The sequence below is a fragment of the Selaginella moellendorffii genome, unplaced genomic scaffold (genome assembly GCF_000143415.4).
Source record: "Selaginella moellendorffii unplaced genomic scaffold, v1.0 SELMOscaffold_18, whole genome shotgun sequence".
In the NCBI taxonomy this organism is placed as follows: Eukaryota; Viridiplantae; Streptophyta; class Lycopodiopsida; order Selaginellales; family Selaginellaceae; genus Selaginella; species Selaginella moellendorffii.
The window spans coordinates 1357768-1370969 of NW_003314279.1; the positions used below are offsets into that span (position 1 = coordinate 1357768).

General features: G+C 49.8%; 6 protein-coding genes across 7 annotated transcripts; 1 reads left to right on the forward strand and 5 right to left on the reverse strand.

Moving 5' to 3' along the window:
- Positions 1-678: 678 nt before the first annotated feature.
- On the reverse strand, positions 679-4396 carry LOC9640509 (purple acid phosphatase 2). The gene is made up of 10 exons (XM_002972092.2): positions 4086-4396; positions 3861-4030; positions 2460-3806; positions 2211-2411; positions 2019-2130; positions 1746-1969; positions 1533-1671; positions 1260-1480; positions 1082-1203; positions 679-1017 (listed from the first exon to the last, which is right to left on the reverse strand). Exons 3-10 carry the CDS (start codon positions 2808-2810, stop codon positions 846-848), a joined length of 1542 nt encoding a protein of 513 aa, XP_002972138.2. The 5' UTR covers positions 2811-3806; positions 3861-4030; positions 4086-4396; the 3' UTR covers positions 679-845.
- Positions 4397-4716: 320 nt separating this feature from the next.
- LOC112346945 lies at positions 4717-6404 on the reverse strand. The gene is made up of 13 exons (XM_024676968.1): positions 6284-6404; positions 6142-6236; positions 5978-6083; positions 5827-5922; positions 5724-5774; positions 5565-5674; positions 5438-5512; positions 5296-5366; positions 5154-5257; positions 5037-5101; positions 4936-4992; positions 4821-4886; positions 4717-4759 (listed from the first exon to the last, which is right to left on the reverse strand). Exons 1-11 carry the CDS (start codon positions 6389-6391, stop codon positions 4947-4949), a joined length of 927 nt encoding a protein of 308 aa, XP_024532736.1. The 5' UTR covers positions 6392-6404; the 3' UTR covers positions 4717-4759; positions 4821-4886; positions 4936-4946.
- Positions 6405-6425: 21 nt separating this feature from the next.
- On the forward strand, positions 6426-8111 carry LOC9650189 (50S ribosomal protein L18). The gene is made up of 2 exons (XM_002971875.2): positions 6426-6510; positions 6564-8111. Exons 1-2 carry the CDS (start codon positions 6439-6441, stop codon positions 6960-6962), a joined length of 471 nt encoding a protein of 156 aa, XP_002971921.2. The 5' UTR covers positions 6426-6438; the 3' UTR covers positions 6963-8111.
- LOC9640510 (peptidyl-prolyl cis-trans isomerase FKBP19, chloroplastic) lies at positions 8052-9308 on the reverse strand. The gene is made up of 10 exons (XM_002972093.2): positions 9192-9308; positions 9070-9124; positions 8922-9023; positions 8781-8866; positions 8676-8726; positions 8532-8612; positions 8438-8482; positions 8331-8386; positions 8204-8279; positions 8052-8151 (listed from the first exon to the last, which is right to left on the reverse strand). Exons 1-10 carry the CDS (start codon positions 9258-9260, stop codon positions 8056-8058), a joined length of 717 nt encoding a protein of 238 aa, XP_002972139.2. The 5' UTR covers positions 9261-9308; the 3' UTR covers positions 8052-8055.
- Positions 9309-9322: 14 nt separating this feature from the next.
- Positions 9323-11818, reverse strand: LOC9650190 (putative pentatricopeptide repeat-containing protein At3g16710, mitochondrial). Its single transcript, XM_002972094.2, has one exon. It carries the CDS (start codon positions 11816-11818, stop codon positions 9323-9325), a length of 2496 nt encoding a protein of 831 aa, XP_002972140.2.
- On the reverse strand, positions 11669-13001 carry LOC9650191 (thylakoid lumenal protein TL20.3, chloroplastic). Of its 2 annotated transcripts, none has more exons than XM_024676970.1 (8): positions 12860-13001; positions 12644-12803; positions 12559-12588; positions 12403-12509; positions 12308-12342; positions 12118-12246; positions 11852-12054; positions 11669-11783 (listed from the first exon to the last, which is right to left on the reverse strand). In XM_024676970.1, exons 1-7 carry the CDS (start codon positions 12993-12995, stop codon positions 11860-11862), a joined length of 792 nt encoding a protein of 263 aa, XP_024532738.1. In that variant the 5' UTR covers positions 12996-13001; the 3' UTR covers positions 11669-11783; positions 11852-11859. The 2 variants fall into 2 exon arrangements, with proteins under 2 accessions (XP_024532738.1, XP_024532737.1); XM_024676969.1 differs by having other exon boundaries at positions 11686-11800.
- Between the last annotated feature and the right edge of the window lie 201 nt (positions 13002-13202).

A 13202-nucleotide genomic window follows, 5' to 3' on the forward strand; every position in this document is an offset into this window, starting at 1 on the left:
CTGAACTTAGCCTTATTGGCTTATGTCACTACTGATATTCTGCCATGTGGCCAGGTGTGTGGTGAGTCCCTCCAAAAACACTGAAGCACAAGGTAAACAGAAATTCCAGGCAGAGATCCAGGATTTTAAGTGCTTTATTTAATGATGATTTATTTCATATAATACCAATTTGAGGGGTGACAATTGGGCGACTCCCTCCACGTGGGAGGTTAGAATTCTGTGACCTACATTGCTGTCACTTGGATTGCCAAATATCAATTGCTAGGTGAAATTGTAAGTTCATATTTTTAGTTTCTCATAAGTATTGGAGGAAATTGCCTTCAAACTCGGTCTACAAACTCTGAAACTTAAGCAGAATCAATATGATGAAGTTATTGCAATCTTTTTTTGACGTGCCATTAGGAATTAGGAAGAAGAGCGGATGGTCTTGGTCTCCCTCCATTTGGGAGGTTAATGGGAGGATGTTCGATGTACTTTCAAATGTATCTGAAACAAAGAACTGGTGTTTGAAGACCAGCTGCAAAACCAGGGGGAGGGGGGGAAGTAGTTCAGTTGGTGTCCAAAGAGATCTTTTGCTTGCATGGAATCCCTCAATAACCTCACTGTGAGAGTTAGTAACAGGAAATTTCTGGAAAAAAGAGTTGCAATTCTCTTGAACGAAAAAAAATGTCCCTCTCCTTTCTTCAAAGTGGCAGCCTTCTTCTTGGCAAAGACCGCTCTTCTTTCACATGATTATGCCTGTAATCACACGTGGGCGAAACTGAACATTTGTTTCTCTAATTTTTGTCCTACTATCCAGGCTTTACACTTGCATGCAACAATGCAGGTTTTCTTTGGATGAAGCTTCAAGATTCAAAGTACCTGTTTGTGAGCCAAGTCGAATCGCTTCTTACAGCCTCTCCGTCCTGGTTACGGTGCCAATAGTAGAACGCATGCGTCCTGTTTTTGATCTCGAGCATTGCGTGACCAAAACTCGCCTCGCGATATGCCGAGTAGTTTGGCTGCGGTTGCGTGAAGCTGGGAAAATGTCCGTATAAATCTCACAGGGCCGGAAAGAGAAAACTAAGAAAAAACCACCTACTTTCCAGCGAGCCCTTCTATGTTTCCTCCATCGCCGACTGTTATGTAGACAGGCGCAGACTCGTTGCGGGATGGAGAGCATTGGCCGTTGACAACGTTGTACTCGATATTAGAGACGCGGTGCTGTGGTCACAAAAGCATTAAGAAGAGAAAGCAAGAAAAGAGAGAACAAAACTTACACTCCGTTCGTATGCATGAACGTGCCCGGCAAACACAATGTCGACTCTGTATTGCACGAACCATGCTTCGAATTGCACACGCATCGTTTCGCCCTCCATGTAGTGATGGGTGTTACTGTTGTACCACGGGGAATGCATCAAAACAATCACCCACGGGGTTTTCTTCCTGTTTATATTCTGGAGGTCATTCTGCAGCCATGCCCACTGCGGGGTATATTTCCCTGCACGACCGTTGCTTATAAGAAACATTAGTTCAGCAAACCATTCGCAAACCATATGCGGAGTATGAAGACAGCACGATGATGTGCGCTGACGCCCTGTTGATCGAATACCAGAGCTGCGATGTACTCTTTGATGAACGATGGGGTGTTTGATAGCGATGAAGATACGGCTTGAATGGTATCACCTCGCTCTGGAAGAAGTTAGCACCGCCGGAAACTTGTAAGCTATATAACCTGGTAGAGTCTAGAATGCGCACTAGCTTACGATTGCTGGACGGTAGTCTAGCTCGTGGTTTCCCGCCGTCCAGATCCAAGGTTGATACGCGGTGCTCGGCTCCACCAATCGACCCCAAGTGTCCCAACGATTATTGTCGTCCAAGGGATAATGATCGGCGTATGAGAGGTCTCCGACGTAAAGAAGAGTCTGTCCGCTGCTGTTTAAGTAGTGCTGAAAGGTGTTGAGGGAGTCATACGTCTGTCCGAGATCTCCTGCAACAGAAGCAGTTGTCGGTTTCGAACGGATATAATAGACACAAACCTATGACGCCAAATGTGTACGCAACGTCGGGGCCAGATTTCGGTGGAGTGACGAACCAGAATTCTCGAGCGCATTCTCCATCGCCGAGCCTGTAGTAATACTTCGTAGCATACTTTGGACAAGGAAGCAAGAACCAAAAACAAGGACACAACAGTGAGTCGGCCAGAAAACTGTAGATCATATCAAACACACCTCGAGATTAGTGAGCTTCACATGGTGGATGTAGCCAGATGTGTAGTTCGCGTACTTATACCTTGTGATGTTTCCAGTCGCCGTCCTTGAGTACTTTGCGGTCTCGTTTCCAAAACTTACAGCCAACGATCCAGGTTGCGACGGAGTAACCCAGGAAACGATCGTGGAATCCGCAGTAACACTCCCTTGCGTTATGTGGACCTGGAACACAAAGTCCTAATCAAACCGAGGAGTTATCGCAAAGAAAACCTGTTCTGGCGCATTTCCACAGCCTGCTAGATTAGGAGGTCGCAGAAATTCGCTGCCGACGGGCAAATCCTCCGAGGCTTGGAGCCTCCGCCGGTAAGAGCTTGTGATTCCCGAAGAGCCGCATTGGAGCTGGAGCTGGAGGATGATCGTGAGAAGCGGCAGCGGCAGCCCTGCAAAGCATGGCTCAAGAATCGCTGGCTGCAATGCCGCACTGATCGGCGCTAGAGAATGTGCCATACCTGAGGCGAGAGCATTGATCGCCATCCACGCTCGCGGGCCTTCGCAGCGCGCCTGCGATGGAACTTTATATGAGTCAACAGGCGGCACATATTCGCATCTATTCGTTTGCATGTCGTGCTAATATAAAATACTCATCTACGCGCAAAGGTCGGCTCCGTACGAGGACTGTCATGGACCTTCCCGTACGGCCATCGATACCTTGGACTCCAACAAGCTCATCGAGACTTATGGAAAGAATGGAAGAATCGCCTTGCCTGCATCACAAGAGGTGGCCTGTTGGCTCCAACTCCGTCTGCCCAGTTGATCTCGTTGTTTCATAAACGCTGGATACAGTGCCCTTGGCAATCCTTCCTCCATAGCCCAGCCATGCACGCCGCACGTAGCCTCCCCGCTGCTTGTCTCGCCAACTTTCACCTGGTGAGCAGCCTTTAGACACTCCACCACCTTGCCCCGGAGATTTTCCGCATCGCTGTGGCAGTAAAGAAGCTGCCAGCATTCCTCAGCATCCCATTACCACCGCTAGCCAGCCACGCGGCACCTCTCGAGGTTCACCATATATCGGGGGTGCGTCGACCCACGCTTTGTGGACTGCATACCCGTACAGCTGAACACTGCAGTCTTCGCATTGCTTGACAAGATAGACTCGCTTATCTGGATGCATTTGTTCCACTGTCGTCCCAGAATTCATAAAGCGCCAGATTGTTGGTAATACTCCCGCAGCCCGAGAGCCGCCTGCTTCACCGCCGCACAAACAACCGCACCGTGCACCCTGATCATGACTATGAATCGCTGCGGGAAGGAGCAAGCCAGAGGCTGGTGGCCTCAGCAGCACCAACCTGAAGCAGCTGTCCAACACGCTCGAGGATGAGTACCGGGAAGCATGTATCAGGCTCTCCTCCCGGCAAGTGCTATAGTAGAGCTTGTAATTGAGTAATGCGTGTGACTGGGGCTCCGTCTTCGCCAGTGACATGCCCCGCTCCAGTTTTGTGAGTACCAGAAGAGCCTCGCTCTTCCCGAATACCCAAGTCTATGCTTGTTCTCTTCCCTGTGCACGACTCATCTTCCAAATGCAGCCCAAGGTACTCCTTCCACTGCCTCCGCAGCGCACTAGTCATTTCGAACTCGTCATCATCAAAACGCGGATGCAGCGACCGTGCTTACACTGTCCAGAAAGGTTCCAAACACGGGATGTACAAGCTGCGGAGGCGCAGCCAATGCGGGCCGGAAGTTGAGAACCTCGGCATTGTTTCCTGACTGCTCCTCCTTGACGAGGCCATAATCCTGTTTTGAAGGCCGCCCCACTTTGCCGAATTGCGGATCACGTAACACATCTGAACAGAAAAGAGGGCATGGCTCAGGAGGAGTAAGTAACCTAGATGTACAAACCTGGGGGGAGCGCGTAACTGTAATCGCCCTCAGGGAGTGCTCGTATAGATAATTCCATTCACGTCGACCAGGCGCGGATCTTTCCTTTGGCCAAACCTTGCTTCGACTCGATCGAACATTTCCATGGCCGAACCGTGGAGAACATCGTCACCATTCTAGTAAAAAGGGCTTTCGTTTTAGAATTTTAAAATACCTTTGTTCACGGAGAATCCGCAGCAGCCCGGATGATATGCGAGCCAAAGTTCAGCAGCTATGGTCTTTGCTCCCTACAAAGAATCTGATCGTTGTTTCCGGTGTTCGGTGTTTCGGAGTTTTATGCTCTGACAATCACAATGGGTGTCTGCTCATCCGAATTCCCTGCAAACGTTTCAATTAGTCAGTGAACGAAGAGCAACCATCTTTCAGCTCACCAGCAGGATTGTTGATCAAAGCTTGCGATAAGGTGTCGTGGTCCACACCGTCGGATGCCTACACACGATGAGGTTGGATCGGTCTCCAAAACAAAGCCAAGCATCCATTTACATACGGCTAGTATTTGGACTTTCTTCAAATCGTTCACGTCCACGACAGCCACTTCACATCCTGCGAAGGTAAGCTAGACAATGCTAGACAATCCATCTCACACGATTACCTGTTTTAGCTTTGAGAGCATCCACGGTGGCTTTAGTGTGAACCTTCAGGAAAACTGGGTCAAAGAAGAAATCTTGAGAAAAAAATATCTTGCAAAAACTGTACCGGCCCAAGTGTTATGAATTGATCGTAAGGTGGGAGAGTTCCGGTAACATCATCGATCAGCCTAGCCTGCAAAATAAAATCTGAAGTAACATGCATGAAAATCACAGAGTCGTACCTGTGCCCCGGCTAGTCGGTAGAACATGCCTCGCTGCCCAAATAGTCTACGAATGTTCTGCAACGCGTAATATCGTCAAGAATGATTCGATTTTTTCTTACCTTGCAATAACTGCAATGACGACCGCAAAGACAATCCTGAGCTTCCCAGATATGTCAATCAAAGCCTGTGATTATCCGAAATAAGCGTAATGTACTGGGAAAGGAAAGCTTATGTACCTGCATACCACATGCGGTAGCGAGGGACGATGTTGGATGGAAGAGACGACACACCAGCTTTGCAAGAAGGCCAGGTTGCAAGCTTGTAGGATGACGGTAACGCCCTGAAAGGATGTCAGCTCGCTATTTTCCATACAGTTACCTTGCATTATGGCAAGTGGCGTCTCTCCTATGGCGATGACATCGCCCGGCTTGACGTATGGAAGCGCGTATCTTTTCTTTTGCAGCGTACATGATCAGAAAAAATAAAAAATAAAAAACTAACCATGTCAAAGGTATCTCACCTTTTAAGAACCTCCAGAGGATCATCTAGATGGCACAGAAGATGTGTGCAGATCGGCTGTATCTTCAACGCCTCCCTAAAAGCAAAAGTAGATTAGAAAACTGTGATGAGACTCGGAACTTGCTTACGAAGCCTTGGAAGGCGAATCGGGGTAGTGCGTTGGAAGAACGACGTGTTGAGAATGATTTGTCCGTCCATGAGGACCATAACAAACATACTCCATCTCGACGCAAAGAGCCTGCATATTGTTTCATCAGCTTACAACAATGAACGTCAAAGGTACGTGCCTGCAAATCCGAGAGGAGCAAAGGACTATGCGATTCGACATCGACCACCACCTATTTATTCATGAACAGATTCAGTACCTGAGAGAAAAAGCTACACACACACCTCTATCGACGTGCTTTCTCCAGCTCTAGTTATGTAAGCAGGCCAGTAGCAATCGTTCCTCGGCTCTGGCTTGTTTCCTGGATGTCTAGAAAGAATCTGCGATGAAAAGCTACAGAATAGAGAAGTTGAGATTTATCAAAACAATACGAACCTTGAGCTTCGTTTTGATCGACTCGACTGAGCCTTCCGAGAGGAGCTGGAGCTTCCCTTGGGTCTCGGCAATGAACAGCTCGTGGCGTCTCGTCATGTTAGAAAACCTTCGAGGAAATAAACCAAAACAATACAAACCAAGAGAGAAAAATGCTAGCCATTCACCTCATAATCCCTCGAAACTGATAGTGGCAAGCCTCGTGACGATCCCAAGACCATGATCCACGGCTAAGAACAAGACCATTGCCAGGAAGATTTCTCTGCGAGAGAAATCACAAGACAATACGTGTGACAGATCGATCCATACCTGCATTGAGAGAAGACGGGGGAGCTCCTGCGAGAGCCACTGCGCATTGCGCCCTCCGTACGTGCACTCCGCCGCGGCGGGCGCTCCCGCCAATCCCAGAGACGCCATGGCGGGCTTTTAGGTAGAGCCCTAAACTCTGAGGAGCTCCAAGAACAATGCTGTTGTCTCAAGCATTTCCCTCGAATCCTCTCTGCCAGGAGCTATTCCTGCCAAGAACCAAGCACAAGGTGAGAGATCGATGAAATATCTTGCCTGAATCGAGATTTCTCTGGATTTCCAGCGATCGTCGATGATCATCCAAGCCGGGGGATGGACGGGCAAATCATCCGGCGAGCCCGGCAAGAATCGCAAATCCTGGAAGCGCGCAACGGAGAAGTACATGAGGCCCTTCTCGATCGATGTCTACATCTCCGCGCGCTACGTGAACGCCAAGATCGTCCACCGCGTGACGAGCAAGACGGTGGCCGTGGCGACGACCAACGCCAAGGATCTGAGAGCTTCGCTGCCATCGCTCACCAGCGCCAGCGCCTGCGAGGTGATCGGCAAGCTCATCGCGGAGAGGGCAATGGAGGCGGATGTGTACGCTGTGACGTATGTGCCCAGGAAGAATGAGAGGCTGCAAGAGAAGCTTGAGATCGTGCTCAACACTGTCAAGGAGAATGGCGTCGCTGTGCTCTGATCGCAAGTGCCGTTGGAGATTTGCCCGTGGATGCCTGGAATCGATCGATCGATAAGAAGAACAGGAGATTCCCAGACCGGGCATCTTGCCATGTGATGATTTGGGGGCAAAGGAGAGAGCCGATGCTTTCTGGAAAGAAGTGATGGATGATTTTGAGATTTATGGAGAGAGAGAATGGCCAACGATGTGTTGATCGTCCTCGTCGCCTGGGGGATTCTTTTTTGCGAAGACCAAGAAGCGCTCGATTCCTGCATGGCAATGCTGTGAAAATTTCCCTAGATTTGAGAGCGATCCAGGAGTTCTACCTCAGATAACAGTACCAGTGATGCCGTGATCCAAAAAATCGACGCTCTTGATCACAAAATACCTCTCTCCACCTCTCGATCGATCCGATCTAGATGCTGTAATATCGGAATGGGCATGTTCTTCCGCCGCTCCCGACACGCTGGATCTTCTTTTGCTTCAGCAGCCTGGAAAGACGAGGAGATCCATCAAGAACGCGAGAAGATCGAAAGAAGAGAGGGGAGAATGGTTTACAGCCGAAGCGCCTTGCTGGTGTCGGGATTATTGCCGAGAAGCTCCCGGATGATCTTCTCGGTGGGGAGCAAGTCCTCGCTGTCCGATAGAACCCCAAGAACCACGGCGGCCGTCCGCTGGATGCGAGTAGCATCCCTCGCCCTGGGAGCGCGCCGCTTCTTGTGGAGGTGGATCGCGGCGGCCAGGCTCGGCGAATTCAGAGCGCATGCAACCGCGGCAAGACGGAGCAGATTCTCGCAATTTTCCCTGCGACCGGGCAGCTGTGGAGGCGGATCCCTGCGAATGCCGGCGTTGCCGCTGAGGAAGAGCGCCAGTTCTTGATCCGCCATCGCCGCCATCGCCACAAGCTCGCTGGAGAGCTCGAAACAAAACCTCGACAGAATTTGAATTTAAATTTGGGCGGGCTGCCGGCCTGCGGATGCCATAGAATATGCCTCTCTTTTCCTTCTCGAGCTCGGGCGCGCGGTACGATGCACAAGACTTTTCGATCCCGCGCGGTATAATGGCGGTAGACGGGCAGTGCCGCACGGTACGAAGCACAAGAGAAGAAGATGTACTAAGAAGGAACGATTTTTAAGAGCTCGATATCAAACAAAAGAGTCTTGTCTATGAGTCCCTGGTTCTTGAGCACGAAATCCAGCGCCCTTTGTCCCTGGAGAGATTGAAGCATTGGTTACTGTATCAATCGAAGTAGTTGAGCTTACAGAGAATGTGGTTGGCTTGGGTTCCTTCTTGTTGTAATCGTTCTCGGGATACCCCAGCTCCGGTGGGACGATTATCCTGTTGATCGAAAAATCTCGTCAAACAAGCTCGCAAGTAAGATCAAGGTACCTTCTCACTCCACCCACGGACATGGATGCTACAGCCTCTTCAAACGCGGGGATTACCTAGAAGTTTGGAACGAGTCATGGAGGTTTTCAAGGCTAGAGATTTAGTACCTCGCTCCTTCCGACTTTGAATCGAAAGAGCTCTTTCTCGTTTCCCTGGAAAACCAGTAAACGTTGTCCACGGATCATATAAAAAACTATGTACCTCAAAAGATCCTCCCTTGGCTTTGTTCCGTGCTTCGAAAATGCGACCGTAGTAACCAATCGTGTAGCCAGCCCAGTCCACCTGAGAAAGTTCATTGAGAGCTTTACAAGTCCAGTTGAAGGTTTCAGATAGAAGATCGCTTACCACTACAGTTTCACCAGGCTTTGGAATGGGACCTGTTCCCATCTTTAGATCCTGAAAGAAATCGTCGTCGAGAGCGACTTCATGCAAAAAATTCTTCTGCACTACCTTAAACTGCAGACCGGATGGAGTTTCTTTGAAATCCGGATAGCGCATCTTCGTCTTCCCATAGTCCTTTCCTCTTAGAGCGGGCACTGGAAAAATAAAGAGCAGCTTTAGAAAATGAAAGCAAAGAATGAAAACTCGTACTATCTGCAAATTCTGCGTCAGCAGCTCCAACTCCCAGTAGTATAGGCACAAAAAATCCGGCTATAAATTCCCGGCGATGCTTACACAAGTCTTCTCTGTAAACTGATTGCTCAAAGTTAAGAAGGAAAACTTAGCTTTGGGAGCTGACCTTCTGGGAGCCTTTGAAGGCAGATCTTCGTCCGGCTCGCAACGTCCGCTTGTTTCTGAAGGGAACAAATGAAATGGGGCAGTGAGAAACTGAATCACAAGCAAAGTGATATAGAGACTTACAGCACAATTGTCCTGTTGCGAGAGATTCTTGAAGGCGGAAGAAGTAGAAGCGTAGAGCATCAGCGCCATATCTCTTTATCCCGACCTAAGCGAGCACCACGTAAGCAAGCATTCGGCTTACCTGCAAGCTCTCAATCCCACTTTCCAGTTATCCATTCGTTCCACGAGTAAATATCCCAGCCTTCGGTTTTCGCCGTGTTGTTTGCCATGGCCGAGAAGGTGCGACAGTCGGGTTGGACACCCCTCTCGACAAACCTCTGGAAAAGCTCACGAGCTTCGTCAAGTCTCCCGGCAAGTCCAAACCCGTTGACAAGAACGTTGCACGTGAAGTTATTGGGAGCACATCCAGCAGCTCTCATGTCCACCTCGAAAACTTTGCGGGCCTCGTCCAGCCTGCCGAGAGAGCACAGCCCCGAGATCAAAGCCGTGTACATCACCACGTCCGGCGTGCCGCCTTTGTCAACGAGCATGCAGAGAACTTGTCTGGCTTGATCGACTCTGTGTGCTCTGCAAAGCCCGTCCATGAAGGTGCTGTAAGTAACCACGTCCGGCTTTGCCTGTCTCTTCACCACCTCCTCGAAAACTTCTCGGGCTTGAGAGAGCCTCTTGGCCTTGCAAAGCCCGTTGATGAGGATATTGCAGCTAACATCGTTGGGAGTGCAGCCTCTGTTGGTCATGAGCTCGAAAATCCTCCAGGCCTCGTCCACGCCTCCGTACTTGCAAAACCCGTCCATGAGGCAGCTGCAAATAACGACCGAGGGGCTGCCTCCGCTTTCAAGGTAGCTGAAGAAGATCTCTTTTGCTCGAGCAACCCGGTTCGCCTTGCACAGGCCATCAATAAGAACTGTGAACGTAACCTCCTGAGGTCGGACGCCATCTTTCTCCATCCTGTTGAAGAAAAGCTCGGCCTCGTGAATTTTCCCCTTCTTGAAAAGAGTGTCGATGATGCAGTTGTAAGGAGCACTCGTCACCACACCACCTCGTGCCACGAGCTCGTTCAGCAGCTCCACAGCTTCAGGAACTCGGTCTGCTTTGCAGAAGCCGTCGACCAAAATGTTGTAAGTGATGAAACTGGCTCCAGCACCAGAGGAAAGAAGACGCTCGTAGAACTGCTGAGCTTCTCCGAGCCTTTCCACTCGACACAAGCCTCCAATCAGTGTGTTATAGGTGGAAGTAGAAGGAGCACAGCCCGGTGCCTTCATTTCTCCGAAGAGCTGGATGGCCTCGTCTATGCGTTTCGTCTTGCAAAACGCGTTGATCAAGATGTTATAGCTGACGGTATTGACAAGGCCACGAAAATCCTTAAGCTCTTGGAACCACGATTCGGCCTTGTCGATCATGTCTGACTTGCAAAGGCTGTCGATCGTAATGTTGACAAGGTGGCGCTCCCGCAGCTGCTGCCTGTCAAGCATCAGCTTCACCACCTTTAAGCACTCCTCAGCTCGTCCCGCTTTGGACAGCTCGCGGACGAGCAAATCTGCCGGTAAGCCGCAACCATCTGAAACCAGACTGTGGAAAAGCTCCAGTGCTTCGTCCAACTTCCCAACGTGGCAGAGACACAATACGATATCGGCGTTCATTGCTGCTGTAGGAACACCACCGATGTCAACGTATGTTTCCAAAAGTTCCAGCGCTTCCCTGAACCTGTGACCCCAGACGAGCCCTTGAAACAACATTGCCAAGGCCGAACCGATGCTCCGAACTTGCCCGTTATCAACAGCTTCCTGGTAGAAATCAAACGCTTCATTGAGTCTGTTCTGCTCAAGAAAAACTTCGATGATAATGTTGTAAGTGCTGGAGCTTGGAGTCATGCCTTCCCTCCCGAAAAAGTCCATAGCTTCCTGTATCCTGTCCGATGCAGCCAGTCCCCGAACTACTGTGTTGAAAGAAACCATGTCTGGACCATGCAGCTTGTTCGCCACTTTCAAAACTTTCATCGCATCATCCACCTTGTTGGCCTTGCACATCTTGTTGATGACGAGACGAGATGCTTCTCTGTCAAAAGTGCACCCTGTATCGATCATAAGACTGAGCTGCTCAAGCGCTTTCACTAGCCGGAAAATAGTGAGAAGGCACTTGACGATAGAAATTCCCATATCCTGCTTCCCGGAACATAGCAGATGATTAAGCAGCCAATAGCCTTTGTGAAACTTGCCTGCCTTGCAAATGTTTTCCGTGATAGTCGTAAAGGATGTTACTGCTGGCTTGTCTAGCTGCATAGACATTCTTTTCAGCATTGCAGACGCTTCACCTCTGAGGACCCTGAAAGCCGTTGACGCATCGCCTTCCCAAACGGCAATGCGGAGCTCGAAACCATTTTGCAAGCTTGCAAAGCAGTGCGGTTCACTTTTTCGGCCATAGCCTTCTTCCAGAAGCATCCTTAGATCTGGAAGACACCAAAACCTCTCATCCTCAAGACATTGTGGCTGCCGAAGAGCAGCCCACGAGAAGAAATCCAAAGCTAGCTCTTTTGTATTGAGAAAACTCGTTACCTTGGCAAACGACTCACCCACAATCCCTGAATTATGCCCTTCACGTGTATCCGATAGCGCCCCGGCACCGGCATTGCAGCTATGCATACATCTCCATTGCCTGTGAAAGACGCCGCACTGTCGTCTCACAAACATGACTTAAACCCTATACCCAAAAGAAAAACTTACCCAAGCGTTTAAGGTGTTCGTGCACACTTGCCAGTCGCGTCGTCACAGAATCCATCCTTGTCGAGAAGCCTCTCGGGTGGGGCACTCAAGATTGGAGCGGACGGTGTACCGTAGGCATTTCGCCGAGCGTTCCCGCAGCCAAGGCTTTTTCGCGTGTCCATGCCGGTGACCGGATTCACTCCGTTCGCGTATTTACACAAAGCCTGGCAGAACTCGAGAACACAAAGAAACATGAAACAACGATAACAACAAAAAGGATAACTCACTTGTTTTTGTGCAAGATCTAGGACAGCATCACTGAAGTCGGCACCCTCGATTTTGGCACCACCAAGATCACTGCGGGTAAGAACGGCTCTGACGAGAAGTGCATTGGTCAAGTCTGCTTCGTTGAGCACCTGGTAAAAAAGAAATGAAATGTCAGAACTCGTGAGTGAAAATCTAGTGTCGCTCAATTACCATCCGGTCCATAAGAGTGTCGCTCAAATCCGCACCTGGCAAAGGAACAATTCATGCTCACAGAGCGATCTACAAACTCTTTCCATTGAGTGTACCGCTAAAATTCGTGCGATATGCAACAGCCTTCTCGAGATAGCCACCGTTGAATGTGCTCCCACTGAAGTCCGCTTCTCTCATATCAGCCGATGTAAAATTTGCTCTCCTGCTCATCCAAAGTTCCATAGAATCTAGCGATGGTATTAAGTTCTTACCTGAAATTCTCGTTTGCGTGGCTTGTCTGCCTACGATATGAAGCGAAGCTAAGCATCGAAGAGAAAATATTTCACTAACAGTTACCTTAAATCTGCCGAGCCAAATTGCGCTGCTGATCCTATGCCAAACTCCCCTCGAGATTCGGCCTCGAATTTATTCAGCTCCGCCCCGGCATTCATACCCGTCGCAAGAACTGTCGCCGCAAGCGTGAATGCGGCCGCTCGAGATTGCCAGGGCTTGGATTCTTGATCAAGAACCACACAGGATTTACGATATTTCCAACCGAGCGATCACGCATACCTGACTTCCCTCCATCGTCATCGCGACCGGCGGCAGCGCACCGCAAAGAGCCGCCCCGGATCCTCGCATTGTGAGACGCCACGCCATAGCCGCCGCTACCGAGATTGGAGACCGCTCCACAGCACCACGACGCCATCGCCAAAATAAAACCCCCTCTTTAAAACCCGCCCTAAATTTCAAATCGTTTCTAAGAAATTCCAAGCATATTCCTGCACGGATGGAATACGCCTACATTGTTGTTTCCACATGGTTTTGATATTTAGGGCAAGCTAGTGGGGAGTGAGTTTTTAGGAGGGGGAAATGGAGGAGGGAGCGAGAATCGCTCCGATCGTTTTGGAGCAGC